The sequence below is a fragment of the Marmota flaviventris genome, chromosome 2 (assembly GCF_047511675.1).
Source record: "Marmota flaviventris isolate mMarFla1 chromosome 2, mMarFla1.hap1, whole genome shotgun sequence".
Classification (NCBI taxonomy): domain Eukaryota; kingdom Metazoa; phylum Chordata; class Mammalia; order Rodentia; family Sciuridae; genus Marmota; species Marmota flaviventris.
In genome coordinates, this window is record NC_092499.1 from 1539531 (window position 1) to 1554416 (window position 14886).

At 60.0% G+C, this 14886-nt stretch overlaps 1 protein-coding gene across 7 annotated transcripts in view; it reads right to left on the minus strand.

Annotated features, from left to right (window-relative positions):
* Positions 1–200: 200 nt before the first annotated feature.
* Pacs2 (phosphofurin acidic cluster sorting protein 2) overlaps positions 201–14886 on the minus strand; it is a 71599-nt gene continuing 56913 nt past the window's right edge. For 3 of the 7 annotated variants that reach the window (XM_071607451.1, XM_071607449.1, XM_027946593.3), the window contains exons 13-24: positions 13385–13520; positions 12991–13095; positions 12662–12768; positions 12075–12229; positions 11443–11553; positions 10953–11061; positions 6407–6449; positions 5491–5533; positions 5063–5204; positions 4187–4413; positions 3645–3758; positions 201–2962 (exon numbers count right to left, since the gene is read on the minus strand). In XM_071607451.1, the coding sequence (XP_071463552.1) occupies positions 2844–2962; positions 3645–3758; positions 4187–4413; positions 5063–5204; positions 5491–5533; positions 6407–6449; positions 10953–11061; positions 11443–11553; positions 12075–12229; positions 12662–12768; positions 12991–13095; positions 13385–13520 (1411 nt within the window). In that variant the 3' untranslated portion in view covers positions 201–2843. The other 4 variants (XM_027946592.3, XM_071607450.1, XM_071607452.1 and 1 more) reach the window with 3 other exon arrangements.

The window sequence follows — 14886 nt, forward strand, 5'->3', positions numbered from 1 at the left end:
GTCCGGTAGGGGCGGGACGCACGCACCGCGGCTTCGCGCGGCCGGAGGGGCAACCTCTTGCCCCGGAACTTCCGCCCGCAGGCCCCACCCCGCGGGCTTCGGTTCGGCCTGCCGCGCTTGCGCCAGCCGGCCCGGGCACGGCTGCTCTTGCGCATGTCTGCTCCCTGGGTCGCAGAGAGGAATTACGCAGTTGGGCGGCGTGAGTGCCCTCAGTTTATTAGTGTCGCTTCAGCACCTTAAAGTCGTCCACATGGTCACATGGGACAGATTAGCATCAGCTCCTCGAAAAGCTATTTACATTAATTTTGCTTCCCATTAAAAAGGAAAACTAGCAACACAAACACTGTAGAAACCAGTCACAACGAACAGGAGGGGGCGCCCACAAGCCAACTCGGCCCGCTGGCCCCTCCAGGACCCACAGCCCGGGGAGGGTTGGCGAGCCTGTAGAGTGCGGCGGCCTGGCTCCGGAGGAAGTGGCTCGGACGTTTTCATGAGGACATCGTTCGGAGACGCAGGTCACAGACGGCCAGGTCACTCAGGGGTGAGGACAGCGCGGCAAGGCCACCAGCCCCCGCACAGAGGTCTCCACCTCGCGTCCAGGTGCTGACCGAGGACCCTGGACTGCACGCCCAAATGAGACAGTGGCAAGGCGACCAACCTGGAGAGGGGGCAGGTCCCCACCTTCAAGGATAAAGGTGGAGCCTGCCCAAACCTCTCGACAGCGGCGGCCCCGCCCAAAAGGAGCCTGGTGTTACTGACAGCGACTAGTGGCTTAACCGTGGAGCCTGGTGGGGCCGAGACATCCCTCTCGGGTGCACGTGGGGTGAGGCCTGAGAAAAAGCACACACTTCTGACACACACTCTCCACTGCCCTCATGGCCACACCGCTGAAGACAGGTTTGGCTTCTGGTGGTCCATCGAGGGGACAAAGTGCTTTTCCATGAATCCTCATAACAGCTCCATGAGGTAGGCAGGGGAAATGTGACCTTCCTCTTTAACCAACAGGGAAACTGAGGCAAGTAATACACGTAGTCCAGGTCTCCATTTGTTCCTTCCTGGCACAGGGCCTATGTGGTGGTGGTCACATGGGGCTCAGGAGCAGCCCGGATGGGTGCTGGACCCAGGGCCAGCTGCTGAAGAGGTTCTATCCTGCAGGGTGGAGCCTGAGCCACCTGGGGAAGAGTACCCAGGGAGGTTTTCCTAGGAAAGGGCTGCCCACAGCCAGGTAATCTGCACAATCTGTGGCCTCGAGGATAGAAAGTTCAGTCATCTCTTTTCCACCAAGAGTGACCTTTCGGAAGAAATTGGATGGCCACTCAAACCGAGAGCCCTGTGTACTTCAGCAGGGTGTTCTCGGGGGCAGTCCCCTGCAGAGCATTCTGCTCACAGGGCTCCTCTAAGCCACATATCCAGGTCCTATCACTAGCCCCCTAGAGAGGGGCAGGTAAACAAGTAGATCACAGGTAAGAAAAATAGGCCATTCTCACCCCAAGGAAGGAGGTCCTGCATTTGGCACTGTTTTCTGAGCAGAGCCTTGTGCAGCTCTTGTTCTTAGGGCCACCAGTGTCCCTGGGCAGGCCACAGCTTCCAAGGGGATAGGAATGGGTGGGCTCTTCCTGTGCAGCCTGCAGGGTTCGGGCATGTCGGGAGAAGCGTGTCTGAGGCAGCACCCCTCCCTGCTGGTCTGTGGTGCAGGTAGTTAGATGGGTGACCCTGTTGCCGTTCAGCACACTCCTGTCCTGCTGCAAGGGAAGGCAGAGGGCAGGGCTGCCACCCAGGATGAGACCCAAACGCAACATGCTGCTCCAAGGGGCATGGCCTGGAGGGCGCACAGCCCTGAAGGGGGTGCCTGGCTCCTGCAGTTACCTTCTGTGATCAGCTGGCGTGTCCGAGCCTGCACTGGCCACGCCATTGCTGCAGGTGCCACACACACCTGGTTGCCTGTTCCCCAGTTCACCGTGATCCTCAACCTCAGCCCAGATACCCACACGGCCAGTTCTGGATGCTCTAGGCCAGCAGGCAGGGCAGGGATGGAGCGTGTGGCACAGCAGGCTAGTGTCTGGGCACTTGGCTTCAGCCTCAGACCAACCCCTGCCACTGCTCACCATTTCCCAGGCTGGACACTAGGACATTTGCAGGGACCAAGGCTCAGTCTGGGACAGCACAACACATAGAAGCCTAGCAGTATCTCAGGAATAGCTGAGGGACTGGAAGGGGTGAGGTGGGTGGGCAGGACTGTGGCTCTGTGGAGCCCCAAGGGGACTTCATGAGAGGAACATCTGTTTGGCAGCTACGTCGTCACATGTATTTGAGAGAATTAGAAAGATCTGCTACTATAAAATCTCCCCCACGAGGCTGGAGTTTATTGGGAGCTGTGCGTGGATGGTGCTGGGGGTGGCACCCCCCACACCTGGAGTCTGAGCATGCCTGTGACCCTTGGCCCCTGGCCACCAAGCTCCGAGGCCTATGCCTGCCCTGGGCTCCCTGAGGAAGCAGATCCTGTCTTCCAGGAAGGAGGACATGAAGGCAAGAACCCTTCTTGCTTCACGGGCTCTGGGTGATTCCTGAGGCCCTGGACACTGCCCTCCACCTTCCAGCCTCCCTGCTCCAGCCAGACATTCTGGTTAATAAGCACGGCAGTTACTTGGCGCCCAGCAAGGAGCTGCCCCGTAGTTTTCAGGCTGTGAGTCCATCTGTACTTAAGATGGTTTGTGTTTTTGACAGTCTGTCTGTGTAGTAAACTGCAATGTTAACAGAAATGTAGCTGCCCCTCCAGCAGTGGCCACCACAGGGCAGTAAATAGGTGCCTCCAATGTCCCACACCACCCCCACGGTGGGCAGGGCTAGAAGGTGGCCTTGGAGTGTCCAAAGATGCAGATGGGGAAGTGCTTCACATGGGACGACCACTGAGCAGCCAGCTGGAAGAACTTGACATCGCTGCACTCCACGCCATCGATGAGGACTGCGAGAGAGGGCTGCCTGACCACCTGCCCGCCTGGCTTGCCCACCCACAGAGCAGTCCCTCAGGAAGCTGGGCTGCCGCCAGAGTACAGGACCAGGATCCCAAAGCTGGAGGCGCCCACACCCTCAGGAAGCCCCCTTGCCAGACCCTCTCTGCTACCCACCCTCCCAGGACATAGGGTCTCTGGGGGCCTCAGAGGAATAGCTGGCATGCGCCTCAGCCAGATGCTGTTTGTCCACCAGACCTCCTCCTCTCAGGTCAGGCCAGAGACTCTGTCAGCCCCATTAAAATATCCCCACTGGCCATCACCATGGGAAGACCGGGGCAGTTCTCCACCTGGAAGCCATGGGACTGGCCTCACAGGGAAGGAGAACCCTGGGAGCTCCACACGGAGTCCAATGTTGTCAGAATGCACCCTGAGAAACACTTAACTCACACGAATTGCTCCTTAACAACAGAAAGGGTTGAGAGTTATTTGAATGAGAAGAACTGTCCGGTACACCCAAGGGCCTCATCACCGTGTGCAGAGAACAGTGTGACGGGCGTTTCACAGTATGTCCTGTGGTAGCTAAAAAAGCTGCTCCCGGCTGCACTGCTCTGCCTGCACATGTGACATAACCCCAGGGGCCCTGGGGCCCCAGTGGGCCCCAAGTCACCACTGCCCTGCAAGGGCCTGTCTTACCCCGCAGCATGTTCTGCTGGTGCTTGGCTGTGCAGATCAGGCGGCTGATGCCCTCGATGCACTGGCTTTTGGACTCCACATCCTTGTCCTTTGTTTTCTTGGGCAAAAACATCACTGGGAGGAAAAGGGCCCTGTTGTCATCCACTGCTCCTTCTGGGCCAGGCTGACCAGAGCCGCCCTGCAGCAAGCAGGACAGGAGAGCAGTGGCCAGAGGGCTGAAGAGGAGTTGAAGGGGCCTGGCTGGCTACAGCTCTCAGACCCCTGTTGTCTACGATGCCCAGCTGCCTGCTGTGACCACAGGCAGACACCCTCCACCTGTCCCGTGGCCTCCAAGGGAGGCTCTGGTCACAAGTTGTCGGATCCTCAGTGCCCCCTAAGGCTCACTGTTGTCTGGGAGACCCCCCTGAAGGCCAGCCTGGGCCCCTTGGGTGTATGGGGAAACCACACGTGGGTGGTACTAGGAGGTGAAGGCCCTCATCCCCAATTCTCATGGACTGCCCCTCTTCCGCTGTGCAGCCCTGTGCAGCCTGCCCCCACCTCACCCTTCTTGTTCTTCTCCTTGGTGACCACAGTCATGGACATGGTGGGCGTGGCTGCAGCCTCACCACTGCTGGGCAGCCTGCTGACCTGGAGGGACCGGAAAGTGCACTTGAGCGTGTTTTTGGTGGTGGGCAGGTCCTTCTTCTCGGTGTCCCTCTTCCTGTCCGTGGGTTGTGCTGCCGTCCAGTAGTCCACCTGTAGCCCCATGAGCTCGGCGCCAGCGCCCTGGCTGTGAAAGGCAGAGGGAGACACTCACACTCAGGGCTATGGTCCTGGTAACAAGACATCACTGTCCTCACGGGCAGGGAGGTATGCCAGCACCTGTCCCAACAGCTGGACGGCCAGACATTCTGAAGAGCTGTCTGTTCACGGGACCCATACCATTGCCATGCCAAGGAAATCCACGCACTAGCTGGGCAACTCAGACTAAGCACCCCCTCAGGAGGTGTGGCCCAGTGTGAACTGGCAGTTGGTGAAGCTCAGGGAGGGCCTGCTGGAGGGCCCTGGATGAGGAGCCAGAAAGTGCAGTGTGAGGAGCACACATCTCCAACTTGGCTCTGCAGAGACCCAGGGTGGCCTGGCAGGACACCAGCTGGTCCTGTGTGGATGGTCTGAGGAGCACGTCTCCTCTGCCCACCCGACCCCCTGCTCTCTGGAAAGCCTCACGTGCAGAGCCAGGTTCATTTATAGGGTGGTGGCTCCTGCCGTGGTGCTCGGTGGGGAACAGGTGCACCTGATCTGTGGCAGCAGGTGGCCAGCTAGGACCGAGCCCTCAGACTCCACCACAGGATCTTAGCCTGGGCCTGCCCACAACTTTCAGGGTGGGACATGGGGTCAATGCCAAGTCAGAACAAGTGGGACAAGAGCTGTGTGCTTACCTGGGGGAGGACAGGCCTCCGCTCACTGATGGGGAGGACGGTGGTGTGGGCGAGGCCTCCTTGGCCGCAGGAGACGTGGAGGTGGAGGGTGGGGTGGAGGAGAGCACACTGGAGCCCGAGGGTGCTGCGTCATCAGAGTCGCCTTTGGGAGGAGTCAGGCCAGGTGAGACCGTCGGCTACTATGGCCCTGTGCCTCGGGCCTCCAGACAAGGATGCAGAGAGGTGGCCAGCAGCCCTTTGGGCAGGTGGGATGGGCAAGGCAGCCTGCAAGGGAGGCAGGGTTCTCTTCCGTGAGGGAGGAGAGCTGCCTGGCCTGCTGCGGCCTGGGGTGTGATGACGACAGCACAGAGGTACCCCCTGGGCACAGGGCACCACCAGGACCTAGGGGGCACTGGTTCACTCATATAGGCCTCAGGGGACGAGGTTACCTGATGTGGCGGAGGATGGTTCCACGATCCCAACCTTCACAACCTGGAACAAGAGATGCCGGCTGCAGGCAGCTGAGTGTCAGCCAGCCCCACTGCCGCCCTGGGAGGCTGGCCTGAGGGTGCTGGCGAAGAGGCAGGAAGCTGCTCCAAAACCCAAGTGGGCTGCTGGGGACCGTGACAGGCCGTGTCCTAGGCCTGTGCTGCCTAGCATGGTGGCCACCAGCCATGTGAAGCTGTGTCAGCTTAGAGCGCATTACACTATCAAATTCAGGGCTTGGCCACACGGTAACAAGTCAAGGGTCCAAGAGTGCTGTGTACTCTTGTCACTGCAGGAAGGCCCTGGGTGGGGGTGTCTGGATGAGTTCCATTCCTTACAGGGGACAGACCTACCCTAGTCCCTTCAATGGGCCAGGAAGGCACCTGCCACATGCCATGCAGACACCTCAACAGGGCAGGGTCACAAAGGGAAAAGGTGGCAGTGAATGGTCATGGAGACTTGGGGCTAGGAAGAAGCACGAGCACCTCTCAGTCTTCTGCAGAGGAAACAGCACAAGGCCACAGCCACGCAGCCTTAGCAGGCAGGCCAGGAGGTGCCCTCTTGCCTCAGCACTTCTCCTGGCTACTGGGTTGGTGCTGTCTGACCCCTCGCTGATGCCCAGGACAGGCTGAACTGGACACTGGTCCTAACCACAATAGAGTCATCACTGCTTCTTCACATCTGCTAGGGGAACCAATAATCCTGGGCCCCCACTCCTTGTCACAAGGACACAGTGCACTATCATGGGAGGACTTAAGGCATTACTGGGCTCACATGGTGAAGAAGGTTCTGGAACACGCAGGTTAACTTGAAAGCACTGTTAAGAAAGGTACTTTGGTCGGCCACCATTCCCAGCAAGGTGGAGCTGGCAGTACTCACCCCAACAAAGGGAATGAACCTCTGGGAGGACTCTTCGTCAGGGCTGTGAGTGAGATAGAGAACGGTTATTCTCCCTTGGTATAGCCCCAGCCCCAGCCCACCATCCCCAACCCTGCCAGCCAGTGCTTGGATTCTTTCCGACAGGCTGACACATGAGAACGGTGAACAGAGCTCTATAACCCTGGGCAGGAAGCCATGCAGAGCCCTGCAGCTGGGAGGAAGGGTCAGAGGGCATGACTTCACGGGGAAGCTTGCCCGTCCATCCCAGATGCCTGAGGCATGGCAACAGCTCAGCCAGTCCTGTCTGCACTGCTGGCCCACCAAGCTGGTTCCCTGAGTAGCTGGAGCTTCATATGCCCTGTGGGCCCCAGAACATCTGGGGAACATCTTGGGCCTTCTCCAGTAACTAGAGTGGCTGCCCCAAAGCAGGGCACAAAGTGCCTCCTCAAGAGGCCAGGCCTTTGGCCCTAGTGCCAGTGTAGATGCCAGTACTAACACAAGTAGAGCCCAAAAGTGTGACTCCCCAAGGAGTTGACATGTTGAGCACCTAGGGCAAGGGGGCTGGACTTGGCTCCATACAGCATCTGGCAGACCTACAGGCTCTCTTGGCAGTGTTGGCCACAGCCCCTCCACCACGGGGATGTGGAGGGTTCCAGGGCAGGCACCAAGGCGATGAAAACTGTCTTCTCCTCCTGTGTACGTCCACCACAGCTGGCCATGTGGCTCGTCTCCACAGAGGGTCCCTGCCAGCTGGTCCCCAGTGACCTGACGAGCTCTCCCACGGGCTGCAGGGCCAGCACAGAGCCACGGCTCTATCAACAGCAGGAAAAGCAGCCCCTCCGGCCTCTGGGAAGGTCCACCAGGCAGGTCTGGTCCCAGTGCTTGACTGGACCAGTCTCCTCCATGTCCTTCTTGCCCACCCACCCTTGCAGCTCCCTGGCTTGCACCCAGGGAACAGAGGTGCCCCTCACCCCGAGTGGGTCTACAGCTGGTGCCATCTCTGGCTGTGTCTTCCAACTCCATTTTACCTGTCTCGTTTCCCCAAATCTGATGCCAGCAAAGTTCTCCCAGATGGAGACTGAATGTGCCCCTGGTGCCAAGAAGTGGTGAAGCACTGGGGGTGGGTGATGAAGGTTCTCCTTCAGGACTTCAGGGAACTAACCAACTGTTCAGGCTGGTGGGGTGCCTCAGGGACAGCCCTGGAGCATGTGCTGCCCAGCACCTGGTCTCCCAGACAGAAGCAGGCTTGGGAAAGGCATGTGTCCATCTAGCTGCCTGCCGTTGAGCACTGACTCCCACGTCCAACAGCCCATCTTCTCAGAGTCCAAGTGTGGGCAGAGGCTGAGCCTGGTGCTCCCCACACAGAGGGTATTCACAAGGTGGACCAGCAGTCCTCACCTGGCCAGCCCGGAACACACAACTAGGGCACTGCCAACATAGATTGCTCCCAGCAGGAGCCCCCCAGCCCACCTTCCACTCCCACCCATAGAACCCACCCCCTCCCCCAAAGACCAAGATGCTTTGGAATAAAACACCTGCAGGTTCTGTCCCTCCCACCAAAGACTAAATTCCTAACCTTCCTTTCCCGTCTAAGGAGAAGTGCTGAAAGAGAACCTCCCCCTTGTCCATTTTAAATAATAAGTGGTCTACATCTTTGGCCACAGCCTGCTTCTGCTCCATGAAGTTCAGGACATGTCCTGGACCCATGCCCAGGCTGCCCTATCTACCATCAGGCATGAGCTCCTGGGTGGCCATCCACATGAGGGTCCCACCTGTTCTCTGGGGCAGGTCTGTGTTTGTAAATCTTGGTGACACCCAAGTCCTTCTGGGCATAGGAGGTTGTAGAAGCCAAGTGAGTGGTCCTGGTCCCCAATGCATGAAAAGGCTCTAACCCACAACAAACAGGGCTTCCCACCCACCCCAGGGCCCCCAGGCCTGTAGCAGAATGGCCTCTCATCCATCTCATCCACAGCTGACAAGGGCCATGTGTGACCAAGACATGGGAAATGTCACAACACAGGAAAGCCGCCAGAACTCAAAGCCAAGCTGCATCTTGGGCCATGCAGACAACACCAGCACAGGCAGGACAGGGTGACACCGGCTCTCCACTGAGGCCCCCAAGCCCTGGTCAGAGGGGCTGCTGGCACCTCGCACACGTGTTTCTGAGGACAGTGTGGTCAGCGGGACACCTGTTCTGGCTCCTGAGACCTGCCACTGTGCAGAAGGCAAATGCCCTGGGCCTGAAGACCCCTTTGACCCCCACATGCTGATGGGCAGGCCAGGGCTATGGCTGCCCTGCTCTGACAGCAGGGCCCACTGAAGGGACAACTCCCATTCCCGGCCAGCCAGCCACACTGCATGGGGCATGGGATAGGCAGGAGCAACCTTGGAGAGCTGGGCAGGGCTGGAGCGACTGGCAGGACTCTGGGCTTCTCTGGCCTCATGCTGTACTCGATGCCCACCCCGCCTATGGTACCGATGCCACCACTGTATCGCAGGCAGGAGGCACAGAGTGGGAGTGGGTTATGTTCTCGCCAAGCCTTGTTTTGCAATTCAGAGGAGCCAATCCCAGGAGTGACAAGAAGCTGCAACTAGGCAAGAGCATGCTCTGGGCTCTGCCTGCCACAGCGGGCGGCACAGGCCAGCCCACAGGGTCAGGGAGGCATGAGACGGCTGGTCTTTCTCTAACACAGGGGGCTTGTTTAGCAGGACAGACTTGGATGCTCAGAGCCCTGCTTGTGCATCCTGCCCACCTGCAGCTTGGGTGGCCCAAAGGCTACATGTCTGCTACTGTAACACTCCTAGGAACGACATCCCTTGGACCCAACAACCTTCCTGGGGGCAAGAGAGTAGGAGAAGTTTACCCAGGAGAATAGATAGCCTGAGATAGGTGTAGAAGACAGAGGGCAGGACCTGCCAGGCAGAGGAAAAGGGACAGCTGTGGGGGTTCCTGGACTACTTGACTTCACAAGTCCAAAAGTTCAGAGGACAGAGCCACCCCTACAGGTAACAGCACTCTACTCAAAAGATGCTAGGAAACCCTCTCTGTGACTCTGGCCTGGGAGCCTGACTCAGCGTGCAGAAGGCCAGCTCCAGGAAGGCCACCCTGACCAGCTCCTTGGCTTCCCCCTCCCTGTCTCCATGTGCAGGTCCAGCATGGACACTTCCCCGCTAGGCTGTGTGCAGGGGGCCAGGCTAACCCATGTAAAGTGCTCAGAGCAGAGTTGGCACGAGGCAGCCCAACATCAATGCCAGTGGCAGATGTAGCCCAGTCCTGGCCCTTGCCTCTGCTGTAACTGGGACAGTGCTATCCTGGCCTCAGATTCAGGGACCCCTGGGGGTCAGACCTCCCCCAGAGGCTGTGGGCCCAGACCACACAGGCCTGAACCTTCAGCATACAGGGCCCTTTGTGAGGGATCCCCAGATGCCCTGGGCATCAGGGGAGAGGGAATTCGGCAGTGACTCTGCTAAACAAGCCTGAAGACCAGCCTGGGACAGACGGGAGCATCGACCAGAGAGCTTGGGACAGAGGGTGCCAACCAGAGAGCTGTACCTCAGGGTGAAGTCAAAGTGAAAGTGCCTTTTCCTTTTCAGAAAGCCACCAAAAGAGAAAACAGGGCCACGTTAAGGCGCCTCCCGGGGGCCCGGTGAGCGAGCCCTCCATGCATGGCAGCAGGAGCTCTAGGGCCTGGAGCCTGGGCAACTACCCGCCTCACTTAGGGGCAACCGCTGGAGTGAGTTTACAGGGGTGGCCATCCCCTCCACCAGGAAGTTCCGGAAGTGCTGGGCTCCACTGGAACGGGACCAGCCATCCCTACTGACCTCCCTGCACCTCCCAGACTTCAACTTCACTCTCCTTCGGTCTAAGGAAGGGGGCGAACACCCGTTAGAATCAGGGACTGCTACCTCTGCCCTTGGCTGAGGCTGGGTGCCTCTCTTCCACTCTTGGACAGGGCCCACTGACTGCCTCTGCTCCCCTCATCTGGTATGGGATAGCCTGTCCAGAGGCCTGGCCACAAGAGGGAGGTTCAGTCTTCTGAAACCACAGGAAAGCCTCTGCTTGTGCCTGACGAAGGGGCCCTGCCCAGGGCTACCCAGACCCATGGCACCTGGCCCAGGCTTTGACCCACAGCTCCTGGGGACTGTCATGCTCCGAGCTACAAGAACATGAGCTGACTGCTCCCCAACAGGCTGAGACCATGGCCCAGGGTCTCCAGCCCAGGTAGCCTAGGCCTAGGGTGGAAGATGTGTTAGGTCTGTAGGCTGGGCCACTTTGACAGCTGCCACCAGCTGCATCATGGGACACATCAACGGGCATAGAAATAAAGAGGTACTGAAAACCCAACCACTACTCTGGTCTGCACTGGGGTCAGTGGAGGGCCCTACAGTCTAGGCTCACCCAGGGGTTTTACCCCAGACCTCGTGGAGTCTGTCCCGGCCAAGGCCAGAGTGGGCAGGTAGCCATGGAGAAATGGCAGCTGGCAATGACCTGTGTTGTGTGGTCAGGGGGTCCCCCGCTGCCCCAGGCCTGGGCCCACTGCATTACCTCTTCTGCTTGTAGGTCAGCATGGCCTCCGCAATCGGGAGCTGGTGGGCGCAGTTGGCCCCCGCGATGTACTGGGTGATGCGGGATACGATGTCTGGTGTGTCCTGCACTGCACGGGGAGGAGGCCATGGGTTGGTGCGGTGGGCCAGGTGGGTCAGGGTGGAGTCTGGGTCATGGGCACCTCTACTTTCCCACTGGCCACAACAGGCCCGCGTGCCCATCCACAGTGGTGTTGGGTCACATCCTCCACAAGCCCTGAAGGCGTGTTCCTAGGGCCCTGCGCCCTCCCTTCCTGGCCACCTTGCCTTGGACTGGGGACAGGGAAGCATCCTGGCAAGCCCCCTTACTCCGCCTGCTATCCCTTTTCTGGGGCCAAGCTTGAGACAGAGGTAGATATGAGGGGAGGTCTCCTGGAAGACCAGGAGCCCCTTCCTCCAGGGAACGGGACTGTGGGTGCGAGCCCCGCCACAGGCCCCACACTGGGCCTCACCTGTGCTCTGGGCCTCCAGCTTATTGAACAGGTCTCTCCAAGCCAGGTCCTGGAAGAAGTTGTGGTAGCGATAGTCCACGGAGCCCAGGTACCTGGCCACAGGGTGGGAACCTGTGTGCCCAGGGCAGGATGGTCACCACGTGGAGCTCACAGTCCAGGACCCCTCTGTGGTGGTGGTATGGTAAAAGGGTGTGGCACACTGTCTCCTGGAACCCCATTCACCGAGGAAGCCACTGGTGCTGGCTTGGGGCACACACATAAGGTGGGCCTCCAGCCACACTGCCTGCCACGCCAGGACGGCTTTTTGGTAGGGGAATTACACAGAGTATCAAGCTCAACCGCACAGCACCACGGGACTGGGAGGGTTAACCACCCAGCCCTGCTGTGCTTCTCTGACAAAGAACTCAAACTGGCACAGAGAGAGCCCAGTGACAGACCAAGGGGATGCTCGGTGCAGGCCATCTCAGGGGGATGGCTTTACCTCTTGCCCCCTTGCAGGGTGACTGTGTCAATTTCCATTTAAATGACATTATCATATGTAAACCATACCACACGAAACATCAGGAACAAGACACCACGGCTGGCGCCTGCACCTTCGCCACCATGTGTACCCAGCCAGCCGCAGGCCTCACCCAGCGGGATGACGAGGAAGCGCATGTAGCCGAGCCAGTCTGGGGTCTTGTGGGACAGCTGCTCCACGAAGAGCCGCAGGACGGCGCTGAGGTAATGCTGCGCCCCCGCAACAGCGATCTTCACGGGGGTCGGGGGCTGGGAATTGCAGTTGCAGCTGCAACCCCCAGACAGGTGGGGTGAAGAGGGGACAGGCACCTCAGGGGAACTGTCAGAGCTGTCCTCAGCCCAAGGTCCACACAGCTAAGCCCCAGAAAGCCTGTTCCCTAGCTACAGCTGCTGCCGCCACCATGAGCCCTGCCACCCAGGACCCCTACCAGTGGGCACTTTAAGCTGGGCCGGGATCTGCCTGGACTGACAGGCTGGGCGGCCACCCTCCCGGAGTTCCAAGAGACCCTCCTGCCCCTGGAATCAGAGGAAAGCCTAGGCTGCAGGGGACCTGTGGGGCAGCAGGTCAGAAGCCACCCACATCCCCCAGGGCAGAGAACATGCCCACCTCGGAACGGCAGGCAGGCCTGGGGTACAGGGACCCCAGCAAATGCTCGGGCAACAGCTCCACAGGGCAGACCCCAGGGAAGGCAGGACTCACTATCTCTGGATCCGAGAGACGATGGTGCTGAAGGCGGCCTGGACGTCGGCTGCGGAGCACGTGCACACCACAGGCAGCGTGTGCCTCTGCAGGACGTCTGAAAGGAACTGGGTGGGACGGGCACGAGTGACCCTTGGTACAGCATCTGCACCCATCCATCTGCCCCTCTCCTTGGAACCCCCAGAGGGCAGAGGTCACGCTCGTGCAGGCCAGCCCGCCACACATGCCTGCTCCAGCACTCGTCCCTGAGCGGGGTCTCTGTGTGGCCCCCACTCAGCTCGGCCACACGGAACTCCTGGGGACAACCAGGCCCGGGCAGCTGCTCCTACCTGCCCCTGCCAGTCAGAGGTGTTGACGAGGATGATATTCTCGGGGAGCTGGTCATCAGAGACGAGGATGTGGTTCAACTGGTCGTACACAGTCTTCCTGGGAATCTGAAAACACCGGCCGTCCACACCCAGGACATGGGGCACCCATCTTCTCCCCAAGAGAGGAGCCCCAGCACCACACGGCCCCCACAGCAGCAGACTCCCGGCAGCCAGGGGAGAGAGGCCCACCACCAAGCTGCCTGGCTGAGGTGGCCGTGCACCCTGCCTGGCCCCCGGGGGTGGCAGGGAGGGCTGGAGTGTGCACGGGACCCACACAGGATCCTTTCTAGGTCTGCTGGCAACCTTGATCTCTAAACTTCTCTGCTGCCCTGACCTGGCAAAGCCCCACAGGCACCTGCAGCTGGCTCCGCGTGTCCGGGCAGCGCTCACTGTCCAGGCTATTGGCCCGCTCGTTCTGTGGCCGTGATGGCTGTCTCTCCTTCAGGGATGTGCTCCGGCCCCGGCGACCAGCTGGCTTCGCCTCAGACCTGCTGGGATCAGAGCAGGCTCGTGGAATGGGGCAGCTGGGGCAGGCGGACGGGGACAGGGCCAGAGCAGGCCAGGCACATGCTCACACAAGCCGCACACTGCGCTGCTCCAGGGAAGAGCTGCCTAGCAGAGAGCAGGGAAGGATGGCCACAGTGTCACTGAACGAGCGGCAGGGCCCTGGGCTACACAGAGCTCCCAGCTGTGAGGGTGGAGCACTGAGACCCAGGTGCCCATATGGGACCCGGCCCTCAGCCCTGCTTCCCTCATGTGTGTACCTGATAGGGGACCTCGGGGTTGCCCACCCCTCCAAGGTAAAAGGTAGAGTCAGAGCTGGGGGCAGGCCAGTGCTAAGTGCTGACCGTCAAGGTGACTACCTAGAGCCCAACACAGGCTCCTGTTTGCTTCCTGCTGGGTAAATGCCAGTGCCCAGACTCGCTGCTTCCAGGAATGTCCTGATTGCCTCGAGAAGGTGCAACGGAGCCTGGCGCAGACACACCTCCGACCCTGGCCTGCACTAGCTTAGAGAAAGCCAGGGTTGGACTGGTGCTGAGTGCCGGGTTCTACAGATGGACCTGCGCGAGGCAGTGAGGTGGCTAGGGAGCGGGGAGGCAGTTTGTCTAAAGGGTTGCCTGGAGGCAAGGGCGGGGAGGTTGGGGTGTACAGCAGGGGACCTCCTCCCCACAGCCCAGGCTGAGTAGGGTGCTGACACAGGCATGGGCTCACAGGTCTCCTGCCCTGAAGCCACCAAACTCTGGGCACAGTGGTGCTGGCCAGAGGAAAGACAAGATCCCAAGGAGATCCAGCAGAGGCAAGGAACACTACATGCTCTGGTGAATGGACTCTGGGGTCAGGCATGCAAGGCAAGGGGTGCCCACAGTTGGGGACAACGGAAGGTGGGTCTGGCATGTCCCCAAGCAAGAAGCATGGAGCCTGCCCAGGTGAGACTGAGATGGCTGTGGGGAGAGGGCCATGGGTGTGACCTGTGCTCACCGTGACACAAACCAAGCTACCTGTGCCAACACCAGGCTCTCATCCCCAAGTGCTCCACGCCTCTATGTGTGCCGCAGCCTGGGGGTGTGGGGTGCAGGCTGGAGGTGGGCCCATCCTGGCCCTTGCCAGCCGCAGGCTCAGGCCCTACCCTCCCTGAGCTGTCAATCCTGCCTGCTGCCTGTCCCCAGTCCCACCCACTTCAACGGCCTCCTGGCCCCCAGCTGTTCCCCCAAGGCTTCATTCAGCAGCTTGTCCTGGGGCACGGCAGGTAGAGGGGCAGCACCCTTGGACACGTGGCCCTCCAGGGAGTGCAGGTGACAGCCAGACAATGGAGGCAGCCAGCTGTGCACAAGGTGGGGCCCAACTCCGGCTCCAGAA